At 34.1% G+C, this 18596-nt stretch overlaps 2 protein-coding genes across 3 annotated transcripts; both read left to right on the plus strand.

Annotated features, from left to right (window-relative positions):
- Positions 1–356: 356 nt before the first annotated feature.
- LOC138938828 (uncharacterized) lies at positions 357–5330 on the plus strand. Its single transcript, XM_070306136.1, has 2 exons — positions 357–494; positions 4390–5330. The coding sequence occupies exons 1-2, from the start codon at positions 492–494 to the stop codon at positions 4888–4890; spliced, it is 504 nt and encodes a 167-aa protein (XP_070162237.1). The 5' UTR covers positions 357–491; the 3' UTR covers positions 4891–5330.
- Positions 5331–10672: 5342 nt separating this feature from the next.
- LOC138938611 (ataxin-7) lies at positions 10673–17881 on the plus strand. Of its 2 annotated transcripts, XM_070305728.1 has the most exons (6): positions 10673–11282; positions 12129–12185; positions 12309–12413; positions 13621–14444; positions 16707–16757; positions 16850–17881. In XM_070305728.1, the coding sequence occupies exons 1-6, from the start codon at positions 11198–11200 to the stop codon at positions 17699–17701; spliced, it is 1974 nt and encodes a 657-aa protein (XP_070161829.1). In that variant the 5' UTR covers positions 10673–11197; the 3' UTR covers positions 17702–17881. The 2 variants fall into 2 exon arrangements, with proteins under 2 accessions (XP_070161829.1, XP_070161830.1); XM_070305729.1 differs by lacking the exon at positions 16707–16757.
- Positions 17882–18596: the final 715 nt, after the last annotated feature.

Below are 18596 nucleotides of genomic sequence, written 5' to 3' on the forward strand. Positions count from 1 at the left end.
TTAATCAATTCTCTCTTATTTTCGAATTTACATGCGTGAATAAAACAAGTTCACAAAGACGAGATACAATTTTATCGCATAAGTTGTCATCGACAAATTGCAAGTTTATCTTGCCGGCGAAATTTGGTTTACCCCAGATGCGCTTCCGGGGAATGCAGTTCTATCGGATGTCGAGATTTCTTACTTCAGAACTTTTGCGTCCTGCGAGATATCGCGAGAATTCGACGGCGGAAAGTAGTAACCAACAGATACATGACTCCATTGGGAAGTTTCCCAACAGATGCATGACTCGTCAACTTCGTAATGGGGAGTGGGGATCGCAGTGTGGCTGGGCGATTTATATAGGAGAAGAAATGCTTGCCACGCTAGCATTTCAAGTTCGAGAAGTGAAACTGTACGATCGTTGAGTTTTCTGATCATAGACTAGATATCATTAGTGAAACTATTCTATATTTATCAAATTTGTTAGATATATCGACACATTCAACATCATGGTAAATAGACTTTTTCAATATCTTATATTCTGTAATGGATATCTGTTAATTTAATAATTTCAACAATTTTAGGTAATATTTTAGTAAAATATTTTTATAAACAGATATTTTTAGTAGAGATTTATTCATTATTTTGATAATTAAAAACACATTATTGTTTTAATATTTGTTACTAACAATAAATATTAATTTGAAAAATTTTATTATTTTATAATATATATATATATATATATAATATGTTTATTTTATTCCAATATTTATTATAATACATTATAATATTTGACTAATCTGTATTATATTATATTGAATATATATATTATATTGAATATTACTGCGTCCGCGGATCGATATCCATATTTTCCGAACGTGCGCGACACAATCGGCACTCGCGTATTACGACGTAATAAAGAACACTCTTTTAAAAGGAACGAAAGAAACTTTAATAACAATACAGGATTCAACTATACACAGAACACAGAACAGAGAATATCGTAATGATAAATACATCTGCACGGAAAATGACATCCATCGCCAGACTCAGATAGCGATTCTTTCCACGAAATGTCCGCCGTTGTTTAACAACAACCCTCCCCCCCCCCCCTAGCAACATGCAATGCTGTGTTCCAATTCCCCACCCGGGTGCACCCGATATTATAGTATATGTCATGTATACTATAATATCGGGTGCACCCTGGTGGGGAATCGGAATACAGCCTAAGGAAATGATCTTCTAGAGACGGACACAGCAAGTTTCAGAAATAACTGATCAGACGACACCGTAGACATAATATAGCAATATAGCTAGACCGAGTGTTGAGGAGGAGGGGGAGGAGTGCGAGGTGCACATAGAAAAGAACATATTCTATTCCAGGCCCCTTGCGTTCTGTCTCATTCGCACAGCGAAAGAGAACGCTATGCTACGCGTGAACAAGAGAGAACGCAAGGAGCATGAAACAGAGTATGTTCTTTTCTACGTACATCTTTTCTCCACTCCTTAAAGCCCCGTCTACAATCAGTCGGAAGACGTAGTCGTATGTCGTGCGCATGCGCACAATCGCCATTTTTACGTGTCGGCTGTCGTAAGAAATTATCGAAAGCCGTGCGTCGTTCTCGCTCGGGAGATGGTCAAGTTCCATCTTAAACAAAGACATGCTCGGCTTAGATCATCGACATAAAACCCTGAGTTCCGATTCCCCACTCGGGTGCACTCGATATTATAGTGTACGTGACATATACTATAATATTAGGTGTACCCGGATGGGGAATCGGAACACAGTCTAGAATGGACTGCAGGACTGCTGATGGCAGTGGAAGGGGAGCCGCACGAGTAGAGTGAGAAGCAGATAATATGAGGTCACATTCCGTCTCTTTCTAATGAAGCCTGATTGGTTGGTAAGAAATCAGTAATACTGTTGATCTAATCAGACTTTGTTAGAAAGAGACGGAACGTTACTTCATGTTATCTGCCTCTCACTTTACTCGTACAGTAATCCCTTCCACTGCAATCAGCAGTCCATTCTATATGTCGATGGTTTAGATATATTATTCCGTTCGGGAAGCACGCTTATGCGGCGTCTACAATAGAGATTTTAAGCCCTAAGCCTTAAGAAATTGACCAATCACAGTCAAGTATGAGAAGAATACTCGATTGTGATTGGTCAATTTCTTAAGGCTTAGGGTTTAAAATCTCTATTGTAGACGCCGTTTTACTCGCTAAAATCGTAGTTCTATCTTTGTTATTTATTGAAAATTGAACAAGGACAGACTACGCTCATGGCACTAAAAGCATGCTGCGCGAACGCACCCTCAATGATGCAAATTTTGCGTTTTGCGCCCGTTGCCAGCGCGTGTAGAAGGGATACGTATACGGTTCACGCTTGTGTATGTATCCCCTCTACACGCACTGGCGGCGGGCACAAAATGCAAAACTTGCATCTGTCTAGTTTCCACCGAAGTATTAATTTGCATCTAGTGCGGCGTAGAATCAAATTTAAGTCGATGGAAACACGACTGACTGCGTTTATTTTATTCCCATTTCGATCTACAAACTTTATCGAAGTAGCAGTGAATTGACACGAAATTTAGTCGGTGGAAACGGTTCAGAGTAGATGGTGCCAACTTTTACTTTTCATTATTTCGGAACCATCAATATATAATCGATATATAATCGCAATAATATACAAAGTGTTAAAAAAATTCATATATTTTGATAACAGATAGTATTAATCAAAACAAGAAGAAAAAGTCTAATAAATATGTGTCTTACAATTAATCTTTGAAGATACAAGATTTCTCTCTTTTCCTATTTGACCTAAATGTTTCTTTTAATTGATTGAGTCACCTCTACAACGCAATGAACAAAAGAGTATTTACTAGTTTTTCAATTAACATAAGCATAACTAATAATTTATTATCAGGTATTGTGGTTGTAGATGTCAATACGAAATTAAATAAAATATACTAAAGTTTAGATAGAGTATACAGTTTTAATCAATAAACATACATAATAAAAGCTATTTTTCTATATGGGTAATGTTAGATATAATTTTCTGTTATGGTTTAATGAATGGAAATAACCGAGAAGCCCGATTTAATAAGCACTTTCTATAAATAGATATTTGTTTTAGGATTCATGTTTATTAGACTTTTTTTCTTGTTTTGATCAATACTATTTGCTCCCAAGATATTGGATTTTTTTTAACATTCTATATAAATAATTTATTTTTTTCAAATATCAAATATTAATATTTTTATTTAGAGAATAATTTCAACAATTTCAAACAATATTTTAATTAAATAATGTTCAAAAAATATAAATTTTTTTATAATTAAAAAGATTATTAACATTTATTATTAGAATCTATTTAGAATATTATTTGATAGTATCGAGTCTACTCTAATATTTTTATATTGACTAATTTACATTGATTTCACAAATTTATGTTTAAATTTATATTTCTTAAGATAGTTATCTCGCAAATTGCGATTAACAAGAAAAATTTGAAAATTTAATGATGCGTTAATAAATGTAATATCTACATGTTTGTACAACTTAAAAGCAATTGACCGTCCCGAACGCGAGATAATCACTATCAAAAACTGCAATTTTTATACGTATCGCATATGCAAAACGTATGAAAATCTAATATTTAAAATTTTAATAATTAGAAAGAATAACAAGAAAGTGATGAAAAACTAATACAAGGATATTTTAGGAATTCTATTAAAACAAACTAAAATTATTGATCGTTTAATTTTAGAAATACAATAATAAAAAATGGTATCATTTCATCCTTGTTGTTCACCGAAAATTAAACAAAGGCAGATGATATTCGCGAACGTTGCGGACGTTGACTTGGCAACAGATAGAAATAGTGCAGAATGTTCAAAAGTTTTTAATCGGTAACTGCAGGTAGTTGGATGTTTCAACCACGGTCATATGTACAGATCTTGAAACAGGCCGCAATTTCAATGATGGGGGTATGGTCGTTTAATGAAGCAGTTTTTAGTTTTCTAATGACCGCTAGAATCGTTGCGATAGGATAACCGCTATGACGAGAGACACCAGAGGTCGAGAGGGATATCTCTTTGTCTCTTTTTCTCCCCTTTCGAAAATAGAGAAATATTACCCCCGATTGTCAGCGTCTCTCGTCATAGCGATTATCCTACCGCAACGACTCTAGCGGCCATTAGAAAACTAAAAACTGCTTCATAAAGCGACCTTTCCCCACCACTGGAGTTTCAAGACTTGTACATACGATTGTGATTTTAACGTTGACTCAGAATATAAAATTTTGGAGTGTACTGTCGCGAGACAACTATCTTAAGTAACAATTGAGTCATTCATGATTTTTTGTTTTTTATTCTTCTAAATTATAATTATTCTCTGTTGTAGCTAAAGCACATCGTACTTCTCAGTATCGTGTTTTACCCGGTGCAATTGCAACGACCATGGCATGCTGGCAGTAGTAGCAATCGTCTACCTCAAGTTCTGCCTCAGTATCTTGACGAACGAATAGCGGCGGAACAGCAAACAGTTCAGGCGAGCCCAGCGAATCAAGCGAATTCAGTAAGTCAAGTAGATCCAGTGAATCAAGCGGGCACAGCGAGTCAAGCAGACCAAGGGACAGTTGGCGCTTTTGGAACGAACTTGCTCGGAAATCGAATCGGTGGTAACACGGCTCCGAGCGCAACCACCACGGTAATCCCGCTCGATTTACCCGTGGACGCTCACGGCGACATCGATTTGGTGAATAGGATCAAGACCTGGCCGAGGGACAAGCAACCCTTCTGGTATATCAACTGGCAGGCGATTCAGGCCCATCGCGGTGATGCGAATAACGTTGCCCAACCGACTCAAATGCAATCAAATCCGATGTCATTCTTCGCGGGTTAAGAGAGCGAATCACAAATTCTAAATTAAACATATCAAACAAGACTGTAAAATTAAGCATTCGTTTTTAGCACTAGAGAATAAGAACGCAATCGTGTCGATATTTATGGCCGCTGACGACAGCGGTTATTTCTAGTCAAAGCAGATTCTTCAGAGAAATACGCGAATCAAGGTTTTCAAGAGAAGTGTCATTATTTAAAATTATTGTATATCAATCGGATTTCTCGATGATAAAGGAATCAGATGCGGTCGAAACAAACGTCGTGATTGTATAAGTTCGTGTATAATTATAATATATTTTTATAATAGAATTAATTGATAAACTTTCGAACACACGGAGAACACAGAAAATGAGATTTATATGTAATATATAAACATATACATAATTACATACATATGTATGTATATGTGTGCCTATGTGTGTATTTACATGTATGCATATATATATATATATATATAATTATAACTTTACAGAATAAAGTGTATAATATTTCCAAAAAGATTATTAAAAGATTTATTTCTTGAAAACAAAAAAAAATATATATATATATTTCTATCATTGTTTTTAAGTGTAGATATGCGAATCATTCAGATATAGATATAGATAGATAGATAGATAGATAGATAGATAGATAGATAGATAGATAGATAGATAGATAGATAGATAGATAGATAGCTAGATAGATAGATAGATGGATAGATAGATAGATGGATAGATAAATAGATAGACAGATAGATAGATAGGTACATAGATAGATAAATAGATAGACAGATAGATAGATAAATAGAGAGAGGGGGAGGAGAGGGGGAGAGAGAGTGAGAATGATGCATTAATTAATTACAATTACTATATTCTATTTATTGTGTGTGTGTGTGTTTAATTTTTCTCTGGTTTATTAATGTTTCTGATGTAAACCGATAAAATGCACTTGTACTACGCAATGAAAAAAAAAAGAAAACAAATGTTGCTCCACTCTTAAAAAAGGCATGTTAATATTTTATAAAAAAATTATATATGTCAAAAGACACGGTAGTGTCTCGTGCCAAGTCACGCGAAGGAAAGATCGCGCGTAGTAACAGCGAAGCACCCCGGGTATCTATACGCGAGTCGAATACGCGAGTTGAGAGTACTTTAGATTACTAGATCTGAATAACGGCTGAACCGATCAAATTCTTGATATGCTTAATCGATAGCTTGGTTTCAATTTATATAAGGATAGTATCTTTATTTTCGTTCTGCATGTTCTATAAAGCATAGATATTACGAAGCAAAGTCGAAATATGGAAATTTTCATTTAAGAAACGTTACCATTATCATCATCATCATCATCATCATCACCGTTGTCATCCTCTTTACCACTATATATGTATACAATATATGTATAGAATATAATGGTATTATATACACGTATATATATATATATATATATATATATATATATATATATACATATATATATATATGTACACAACACACATGCAATAATGGCAATGTATTCTTGTTGTCTTTGGCGTCTTTCTTACGTGATGTTACTGCTCGCATCCATACTCCATATTTGCTTTTGACAGGTATAGATTAAATTTGCAAAATGCCAGAGTGCAGTGTTCGTACTTTCATTTATAAAAAAGTGAAGCTGCAAGATTCTTCGTAATACTTGTAAATAGTTGGATCAAATATATCTCATTTATATTAGAGACAAATAAAACATTACAAAAGTAATTTATGCTACGTGTAAAAACAGAATAAACATCGCAATACATATGTTTGTAAGAAAGAGATGTATGTATTCTATAATATATTTATTATAAGATATGTGTGTGTATTCTATAGATTAAGTATTCAGAAATATCATGAAGAATTTTGCAACTTTACTTTTTTACAAATGAAAGAGTGCTACGCTATATAATGTTGCACTCTGAAAAATTTAACGTCAAATACCTGTCAAAAACCAATATGAATAACTGCGAACAATAATAACAGTATAGGCACACACACACAAAAATCTAATATATTTGAGTGCATATGTCAAAGGAGTCATCATATATTATTTGTCATGCATTATATGACTACAGATAAGTATGAATAACATTAGTGAAATACAGAGTACATTTATTTTTCAGTGGAAGTAGAAGAATTTTTCAAGCTGTTGATAAGATTTTGACAAAGTCTGTGGTATCATGTTTATTGCAAATTAACATATTGCAGTCAATTCGTGTCTTATTGACGCGAATGCATTGCTTGAAATAGATGAAACATGTTTCAGTATCGTTAATAAATATAATAGATGTGTTACGTTGTATTTTTCCATCTGTCGGAATGCTATTTGGTATATATATTTGACAGAAGAAATTTATTGTTAAAACTGATATTGATTATTTTTTTTTTTTTTTTTGGTATCGAGACCAGGATTGGTTACAATATGTTGGTTTGCAATAGACATGTTGTCGCAGACTTTGTCAAAATCTTAATAGCTTGAAAAATTTTTTTAGTTCTATTGAAAAATAAATATATATAAATTTATTATAAAAAATTATAAATTATTTAAAAAAATAGAAATAGAAATAAAATAGAAATAGAAATTTATAAGACTTAATCACAAATAGTGTTTCACCAATGTTACTTATACCTGTAATTGTATATGATGCATGACAAATAACTAGATGATGACAATCCTTTGACAAATGCATTTGAATACACTGGATTCCTTTTTACATTATTCGCTTTTAATATGTAATCAAGATACAAGACGGATTAATTTCAAACAATTTATAGCATAATAAAAGCGTATAGTAAAACATTTTAATTTTAATTATAATAATTTTTTTAAAAAAGGATGTACAAATAGATATATTGTTCAATAATTCAAAGAAATAAAAGGGTTGCTTTTTATAATTCAGAAATATAATAGATATATTCATTTTATTTGACTGCTCGTAAGCATGTGTATAGTAGCAAAACATGTATATAACACATTAAAAAAATGATATAACTAAAAAAATTATCTTTTTTGAAAAAAATGAGAAAAGCGCCAAGTGCACGCACACAAGCGTCTTTTACTATAAAAAAATTCTTATACAGAATAGTGTTATTTCAAAAAATTTCTTATACAGAATAGTGTTATCTTAATTATTTTAATACAAAAACATTGTCATACTAAAAAACTGTTTTACAAAATAATTGTTTTAATTTTCTACAAAAATAGTGAGATCTGTGATAAAAATATTGCGTCAACTAATAAAAATTTGTTACAACATTTATTTATTATTTATAATATTAAAAATTATATCAAAATTATATCAATGTGACTAAAATAGTGGAACATACCCATACAGAAATTAATATATATTAGATATTTACTGGATGTTCTCGATGTGCATTAGAGATATCCATGGATATATAGGAAACAGCTATTAAAAATGCTTTAAATATCCAAATGTCCGTAATATGAGATCTTATAACTATCTATAGGATGTAGGCCAATATCCACTGGGCATCCACATCAGTATTCAGTGGATATTTATATAGATATCTATTGTATGTCAGTTAAATTTTGGTCACAAAATGACTAATTAAATGTTCTAAGTTAGATCTCATGAGACCCGAACATGACGTCGATAGGTCCCATTCATAGGGACATCATTTTCTGACGTTTGTTTGATGGTAAAACTAAGACCAATTACAGTAATAATATATAATAATACATATTAATGTAATATATATTATAGGTAAATTTATATAATTTAATTTATAAAATTAAACATGTTATTTGTATGAAAGTTAATTTCTACTTTATATTTTCAATAGATAATAACGAACGATTTTCACATTTTCGGACAGATAAATGTCCGATTTTCTAAAAATTAATTTAATATCTCAATTCCCGGTACGGAAATCATATCAGAAATTAAACAGATAGAAATAATTACAATGTTATTAGCCGCATTTTGCAGGCTTTATATATATTCATGACAAAAACTTTGAATATGGAAAGTGAATAGTGCGCCGCATAGCGGTAAGCAAATGAACACGTAAATCCCTAATAAATATCTTTGGTAGCTTCTTGGTGGACATGGATATGTGGATAACATGTGAATATCTAATGAATATCTTCGGTAGCGATTTGATGGACATGGATATATATAGATAACACGCATATATCTAGTAGATATTTTTGGTAGCTACTTGATAGGCATGGATATATAAATAACACGTGTAGATCTAGTGGATATCTTTGGTAGTTTTTGATAGACATGCATATATGGATAATGTGCACACATCCATTAGATATCCTCGCTAGTTATTTGAGAGATACATATAGATACTTTATTCATTTATTAGATTTCTACTAGTTATCTATATAGTAGACATAGACATAAAATAAATATATAGATATTCACTAGATATCTATTCGATATTTTGTTCTGTATGGATATTTAAGTAAAAAAAATTTTTTATTGAAAAAACAAATTTAAGTATAAAATAACTTTTTAATTAAAGAAAAACTTGGCGTTGCTAAACTAAACATATGCTAATCTAATTAACGTATTATTTACATTTTGAATTTTTGCAGCGCCAAGTTTTTCTCTAATTAAAAAGTTATTTTATACTTAAACTTGTTTTTTTAATAATAAATTAATTTTTTTATATTTAAAAAATTTCTTTCACTTAAATATGTTTCACTATTTTAATCACATTGCAATTTGATATAATTAAATCAACGATTTTGTAAAACAGTTTTTTAGTATGACAATGTTTTTGTGTTAAAATAATTAAAATAACACTACTTTATAAAAGAATTTCTTGAAATAACACTATTTTAAGTATAAGTTTTTTTATAAAACAAAAGGTGCTTGTGCGCATACACTTGGCACTTTTTTATCACTTTAAAAAAAAAAAAGATTACAATATATACTGCATATATTCGGTTATTCGGCACATGACCTTGCCTAATATTTGATATTTCGTATTCGGTCGAATGTACTATTCGTTGCATCTCTAATATATACAGGGTGTCCGACAAGTAAGTGACCAAACGAAAGGTGGAGATAGATTGGGTCAAACTGAGTCGAAAAGTCCTGAATCATTTTTTTTGTATAATAAAGGAATTATTAATGAAGCTTAATAAAGGAATTATTATTGAGTGAAGTCTGGCCAATTAGCGCGAATCTTTAGCCGGGCGCACGTCGGTGAGTCGCGCGCCTGATAGTATGGGGCAGCGCATCCTTCACGGTGCGCAGCTCACCGACGTGCATCTGGTTAAAGGTTGGCGCTGATTGACCAGACTTTACTCAATAATAACTCCTTTATTAAACATTTTGGTCTGCTCTATCTGCACACGAGTATTGTCCCAAATGATCTGGGACACTCTGTACATATATATATATAGAAAGAGAGAGAGAGAGAGAGAGAGACTCACAAAGATATATTTTTAGCGTGATTAAAAAATAATAAAAATATATATATATGGATATATAATTATTTAATGATATATATTTTATTTTATTTTTTCCTATAAAGAGAAAGTAAATTAATTTATGGACAATTTATACAAAACATCACGTGGTTTTCACTCAACATAAATTTATCAATGAAGTCATGTGTTTGTGAATGACAGCGGGGTAAAGCGCTGGAAAGACGCACAACGCAATTCACTATGGAAAACAGTCACACCAATAAACTGCGCGCAGCGCTATGTGCTATGCGCTGTACATATGCCCCGTGATTGGCTGATTTCGCACACGTTAACCGTGCTTATAACGTCAGGCCGTGATTGGCCAATGCTATAGCATCCATTTCAGTACTCACCGTACATGCGTGCGCGCGCGCGCAGAGCAAAAGTATGTGTGTGTATGTGTATTCGGTGCTCGAGTTAAAGCATTCTTGATCGCGTAATAGTGTCATGCACGATATATTAGTCGAAATTTAAACAGTTGGAAAAGCCACATCTTTCTCTCTCTCTTTCTCTTTCGTCACGTGTGCGACTCGCATACTCAGACTCGGTCGACTCTTCGCGAACAGCTGGCGCGGCAAGGAGGGAGGGAGGAAGGAAAAAGCATGGTGGCAAGAGGAGGGAGAGGCAAATGCGTCGTCTGATGTCTGATCGTGGCGCGGCACGAGCACGAGGCCAAGGGAAGAAGAGGGAGCAAGAGCAAATAGTAGATATATAGCGCGCGGATTATATCGCAGTACCGCCGCACCTAACAGTCCACGCGACTCCCGAAAAAAAAAAGACATTCTCACTCACCACGCTACGTACATTACACGCGTGGACTGCGCCGTGTTTCACTCGGAACGCGAGCGCCATTGGCAATGTCGGGAAGTGACAGCCCAACATTCTTTCACGGCCAGCCTTGGTCCAGCTGGATCGAAAGAATCGGACGGGACAAGCCGCTGAGTAAGTGCGCTCAATCTGTCCATTCTCCAACGTCGCACCCGTACGCCCGCGGCCGTACGGCTTTGACGGCGACGGGCGTCGGAGGCGCGCCTACCCTAACCTCACTTCAACGCACCTTTGTCAACGGCATCGGGGGGTGAGCATATGTATCGACGGACACGCCGTTTTCTCGGGTGTCGCGCCTCCCGTTGTTCACATGAAGCTACGCGCATGATTTTTTAGTATTGACAATTATGTAAATATAATTTATAAGAGCGAGCGTATATATAAACAATCTTGACAGAAAAAGAAACAAAATAAAAGACGCGACATTTTCTTCTCGCGGATTTTATGAATCTTGTATAGCAGCCGCAATTGTGCATGTATGCGAGATGTAAATAAAAAAATAAAACTTACTTACAACAAAGTTGTGTTCTTTATTTCACATTTCTATTCAAATGTTGGGTTAGAATTATTCTCAGGAAAAATGTCAAATATAATTAAATATATAATTTTATATATATATCATATTATATACATACACATATGATAAGAGAATGTATAAATATATATAATTTTTTAATACATATTTTATGTATAGATAATATGATAAACTAGTGTGAATAATATTTTGGATTAATATTAAAGTATAAATCTCTCTCTACACAACAGATTTTCTCACTTTGTAACATGATTACGATACATAAAGAAATATAGTCTCTAATTTTTATTGTGTGACAAAATATATATATTTTATATTATATTAAATATTTAAAATATAAAGATTATATTATATTTTCTGGAATATATAAAAAATTTCATGTTAGCTAATATTTAATACTATCAAAAATATATTACGTATTTCAGGTGATGAAGAAACAGAAGTCCAACCGTCAAGCTCAGTCACACGTCTATCTGCAGAAGGTAATTGTTAGCTTATCCTCAATATAATATCTTCTTAAAATACTATACGCATATTAATAGTATAGTTTGTTATCTCAATCTTATATATTTACCATAATAACCAATGTAATGACCATTTTTCAGATATTGACTTATATGGCTTCTGCCCAGAAAGAGATGATTTTTACGGGGTTGTATGTGAAATATGCAATGCCATAGTGAAACCGCAAGCCTTTATTCAACACATGGGTATGTATTTTTACTTTATTGATTATTACATTAGATTAGTACAAGTTCAGTTAATAGAGCAGTAGACATTAATTTAATAAACAGTATAATTGTGTGAATTTATATTTGTAATTATACAATATCTACAAAAAATATAAAATATAGAAATATAGATGTCTCTTAATAATTATGAGATGTATTACAGTAAAAGATTATTTAGTGAATATACTCCAAAGAATATACGTCCAAAGAGAGAATAACATCGGGTCGGACGAAAACTCGTTCGTTTCGCGCAGGTCTCCACTCACAGAAGCCGTATCTACGTATACAGTATTGAGTATGTCGCTATGTTCTCTCTTCACTTTGCCCGCCTATGCGCGGACCGATGTTATTCTCTCTTTGGACGGAGTATAAAGGTAATATTAAATAATTTAACTCTTAATTTTAACAATTTGTGATTATAATGTAATATAAAGTAATATATATATATATATATATATATATATATATATATATAGGGTGTCCCAGACCTACTACATCATCTGCTAATAACAGATTTTTGAGATCATTTGGAGATGATCTTTTCTCAGTGAAAATGTTGAGAGAGGTCATTATTTTTTACAAGTTTCCAATTTTTTCCATATATCTTTTTGGAATTAAGCCTTAAATTATAATTTTTTCTCTCTATTAAAATAAACTCTATCAGAAATTAACTAAAGAACATAGTTTTATATATATATATAATTTTCTATAAAGTTTTGTAAAAAGCCCTTTTTTTTAATTGCTTATAACACGGAAATTATTGATGCTTCGACATTTTTGCTGAGGAAAAATCATCTTAAATGATCTCATGAATCTGCTGTTAGCAGGTGATGCGGTAGCTCTGGAATATCCTATATATATATATATATATATAAAAGCAATTAATAGCAATGTAGTAAAATACAAAGTTATAAAATATAGTTTAAAATGAAAAAAAGTATATCTTCATCTATTTTTATTAAATCTTTAAAAATTAATTTAATATGAGGTCAAAAATTTAAATTAAAATAATAAAAATAACTGTTAAAGTTATATTGTTTGAAATATATGTGTACAATAATTTTATATTTGTATATAGTTAGTTGATTAAATTACACAAAAATTCTCATCTCGCAATTCATTAGTAATTTGTATATGTATTTACAGGTATATGAATTGTAAACACACATCTTCTATTTTGTCACAGAGTGTCGCCATTCTTCCGGCACGGCGAGTTTTCCACCTCCTCCGAATCCGGTCGTGAAACCGTCTGTGAAAACCCCCTTCTGTAAAGTATCTAAGCTGAAGAAGACTATCCAGCCACTAACTCCTTCATCTTCTTCGATTCCCACCGCTGGCGGCGCAAAGCTGAACCATACGATCGTCAAACGTACTACGGATCAGGTGAATCTGTCTGCGAGTGGTTCGCTATCGATCTCCTCGTCGCCCCGATCGCCCCTCGAATCGATTCCAGTGCAAACTACTTCTCCTAACGCCGGCCCCTCGAACCTCGTCGGCGTGTCAACAAATAGCGGTAGCAGTCCAGGCAAAAGCCCTGGTACCGGCAGCAGCAGCGGCGGCGGTGGCAGTGGTGGTGGTCAACCTCGTCGAAAGAGACTCAAAACGGATCGCTCGCTGCTCAAAGATCGCGAGTATGATCCCGACCGGCACTGCGGCGTTTGGAATGAGGAAACTGGCAAGCCCTGTACTAGATCGCTCACATGCAAGGCGCACACCGTCTCGCTACGCCGAACGGTCGTTGGTCGCAGCAAGACCTTCGACAAACTTCTCGCGGAGCATCGAGCCGCGAAGGAACAGCCGAACAGCGGCAGCAATCGGCAGACGACGAAGATGACGGTGTCCGGCACTGTCACTGTATCTTCGGCCGTTACTGTCGCTGCCGCTGCCGCCGTGGCATCTAGCTTAAACACTCCCCTTACTCCCAACGCCCCAGTATCCATCGCTGAGCCGGAAGCACCAAGCTCACCGCCCGTACTATCGCTGCCGGACACGTATCCACTGCCACCAAAGGTGAGCGAACATTTGCATTTTTTTCTTTCCTCACAATATTTTGCACTTAAGATTTTCTCTTATACACTTCTTTCTCTATGATTATCTCGTCTCTGTAGTGTCCTCGGTGTGACTCTTCTTTATTCGCCACGCCATGTTACTATGATCAGTTTCCTTTGCGCAAACAATCTTTGCTAGGAATGAGATTGCTAGCGTAGCCGACGAAATGAAAGTTTCAATTTGATTAGTGTGATTGAGACGAATCTGTATGTAAATACAGTTTCTTTCTCTTGTGTTGAATATATTACTCTCAACGCATTTAGAGAAGATGTGCAGTAAAGATGGGCAATAAAAATATGTAGCTTTCTTACTTTTCTGTCAAAATTATTGTATAGCTTTCGATAAGTTTGAGACATGATGCATGATGTTGTCCCTTATTTTGTATTACGCTTTGAAAAGAACTTTCATTTCTGTATACTTTTATGTCAGACATTGAAAAAATGTAGAAATATCTCTTTCTTTTTTTTTTTAAACGAAGTAAAAAAGTAGATTTGTTCCATTTAAGAGAACTAGCTAAATTCTCTAGCTTAAATTCTTTCACTTTTATGATCACTTTTATTTTGAGATATATTAGACGAGCTAAAATTTGAAGTGATTTGCATTGTGAACTGTATAGGAAAGTTTCTTATTTTTTAGATATCACTTTTAATCACTTTTCTATTTTTTTACATCCAATTTGAAATTTTAAAATGGAGAAAATGAGATGATAAACATTATATATATTTTATTTTGTTTAATTTTATATATATATGTATACAATATATATATATATATAATTTATTTTTTTTTAATTTAATTTTTTTTTTTTGAGAGAGAGGATAATGTTTTGCCACGATATTAGAAAATATCATAAATTGCTTAATAACTGGTAAAAATAAAGCAGATTTATTGTCAGTATATCAAAACCATTTTCTGAAAAACTAAATAAAAATAAACTTTTATACAAAAGATAATAAACATATTTGTATCGCGTTACATTAAGTTTATGTTTTGATTTCAATGAGTTTTAATATTTGTGCATTATTGCGAAATTGACGATAGATGTATAAGAGGCGGAAACTTTCTGTGAATTCAATTCTAGATTGATTCAGTATAATTTGAAGTTAGATTTGATTAAAAAGTTTTTGGATGCCCCTTTCCCATTCATATATTCACTTTTTATAAGTATTTAATGATAATTTCTTTTTGTCGAAGTTTCTGCACAGAAAACATATTTTTTATTTAAGTGTTTATAATTTAAATATATAAACAATAAACGTGATGGTTAAACTCCGTTGAAAGTTACTAAAAGCTTTGACTATATAATTATGTTAATATAAAAATCTTTGGGAGTGGATCCTACAAACAAAGACTAATAAATCAAAAAAAGATTTAAAATGGTAATCTCATGTCAGTGACCAGAAGCGTCCTTCATGTGGCTTAAAGTATATCACTTAGGATTCTGCAAAATATATCTCATTGTCAGATAAAAAAATGATTATGAGAGAAATGTTATCTTTTAATTATTTTTTCAAGATTTCTAGAAATTTTAATGATTATCAAGAAATCAGAATTAAGAGATGGCATGTCTGGAAGTGAATAATATATCAGAAAAATATCGTATTTCTACGTACTTTCTATAGGAATGAATCCAATATATCTGATCATTTTTTTAAACTTGCATTATACGACTTTATTGTGTTTTCAATTTTATATTTTACAGATTATTTTTAATATTTATATAAATTTATTTGACAATAAGTACGAGCGCGCGCATATTCTCTTATGATAAAAGCATATTTTTAGGCTTTAGCGATACTAAATAATATATAATATATTTTTCTGTTAAATTATATTAAAAATTATATCACAAACGTTTTAATTATAAAGCTTAGTTTTTTAAAATAAATAATAACAGAATGACAGAAAATTAAAACTGTTTTAAAAGATAAATTAAAATATAATATTTTTAATTTTGATATGTATATATACATAAATCTCTTCGATACTTTCGCTGATCAAAAGATAATCATCATCAATCTTGGTAAATTTATTTAGATATGAGAAATATTTTGTATTTAAAGTAGAAACAAAAGTGATAAAAATAAATTGTTTGAATCTGCTAACAAACACGGATCGATCGGCCCAATCGAGTCAGCGTCGAGACACAACTGAGCTACCTCGCGTTAAAGGCAAAGACAGAGGGTGTCGGTTGATACTTGTTTTCTGTTTTTGTTATTACAGGCTGTTGATTTGCTTTATCGGTGTCTGGCCCCGCATGGCTCTACTAAACCTGTAAGGCATGGTTTCTTTTGGGCATTTAAACGCCATCTTCTATGGGATCTACGATTCTTATTCTACGAGTCGCCAATCCTTCTCTTTTTTAGACCAAGCTCGAAGAAGACTTTGCCAACGAGGAGCTGCGGAGTTTAAAGTCCACATTGGTGGTCAATTCTACCATCGCAACCGACAACAGCAACAGCAGTGGCGGTGGTGGCGGCGGTGGCGGCAGTAGCGGCAGTAGTGGCGATAGCAAGTCGCAGCAACAATCAGGCTCGATGATGGGACCGATATCTGTGATGCTGCCGTCGCTGTCCCCGTTATCGGGTGCGAACAATGAAGAATCGCCAGTGACCACTCTGATACCAAGCACTACGACGCCTGCTGCGATACCGGTCATATCGATGCCACTGCCAACTACTTGCGTGCAATCGCCCACGGTAATCGCAACAGTGCTTGAGGGTGAGACACCGGTGGACATCGATGCCGAGACCATGTCTATGTATTCCCCGATTTATACTGCAACCAAGGACGCCAAATCGCAGCTAGTAATGCAGATACAATCGCGGCCGAATAATCATTCATCGCAGTCGCCCGTCTCGGTCAGGAGCTATCAGCAGATACAGGCTTCTATGCCAAGCCTGAACTTGTTCGAGCCGGTCGAGCAGCTAGAGCAACAGCATGCAAGCCAGATCAACGGGAAGAGACTAAATCATGCGAACCCGATGTCATCACGACAGCAAAAAAGGCACGGCAAATCGCACCACGAGCAGTTGTGCCATTCGTTGCAGGACTACTCGACATCTGCATCGATCCAGGTCGAGGCGACGACTACATCGTCATTATATTCGCATTTTGGCGACATTTCCTGGTCGAACTGTCATCCGGAACCATTAGCGGTCAGCCGGTGGCTTCGTATCTCGTCCAGCCGTAAACAGTACAATTTCAATATTCACTGACACAAGACCCCACCCACCCCGGGCTGAGGACTGTGTGCCGCGGGCGTCGTTTGTCTACCTCCTTTTCTTCGCGACACCATATTCTCTTTTTTCATCGCCCACGTCGTCGTCATCGTCGTCGTCGTCGTCGTCGTCGTCGTCGTCATCCTAGTCGTTGCTGCCACAGTTGATGTCGCGTCCACAGCCTATCAAAAGGGGAGGGGAGGGGGGTGGGGGAGAAAAGGGCTCATATTTTCGTCATTCATCGCTATAGATGTGAGTATTTTGCGCATTCGAATGCAAAAGATCTGTCCGCGATACCTTGAATAATGCTCCCGCACGAGGCTCTAATACGCGATGTAATCTTCCGTTTTCGTGCGCGATATCGCACAATAGTCGAAACTTTCAGCATCAAATCACGTATATCGAACGCTGTAGAATATCGAAAAAGAATTTCCAATCGACGGCCCATGATGATCACGTATCTGAATGTATATCTGAACTTTTATGAAACTTCACTAAAAGAACAAACGGGTGTTGATGTATGAATTTCATTCTTGTTTACTCGCTGAATTTTAAATTTAAGATAGAAAAAAAGAGATAAAGACACAAGAACGTGTATCTTGAATGAATGATTAACAATATCGCAATATCGTGTAAAATTTCTGCACAGAATCCTCTACACAATATAGTGTATGATGTGTTTATTTATTATATATCTTATAATGTCGCATTCTCTAAACATTCTGAACATTCTCTATACTCTAACAGTCTATCCTCTTTTCAGTTATGTGCGTTACGACTATCTCGCAATGATCTGAGAGAATTGCGATTACTTTATTAAATGATTTCTAGCTGCTCTTCAAGATGTAAGAGTAAGAGAGAGATATAAGAGTTTGCATTTTGTATCGGGAAT

Source organism: Polyergus mexicanus, unplaced genomic scaffold (genome assembly GCF_030449975.1).
Source record: "Polyergus mexicanus isolate NDT 795.1 unplaced genomic scaffold, iyPolMexi1.0 SCAF_13, whole genome shotgun sequence".
Classification (NCBI taxonomy): domain Eukaryota; kingdom Metazoa; phylum Arthropoda; class Insecta; order Hymenoptera; family Formicidae; genus Polyergus; species Polyergus mexicanus.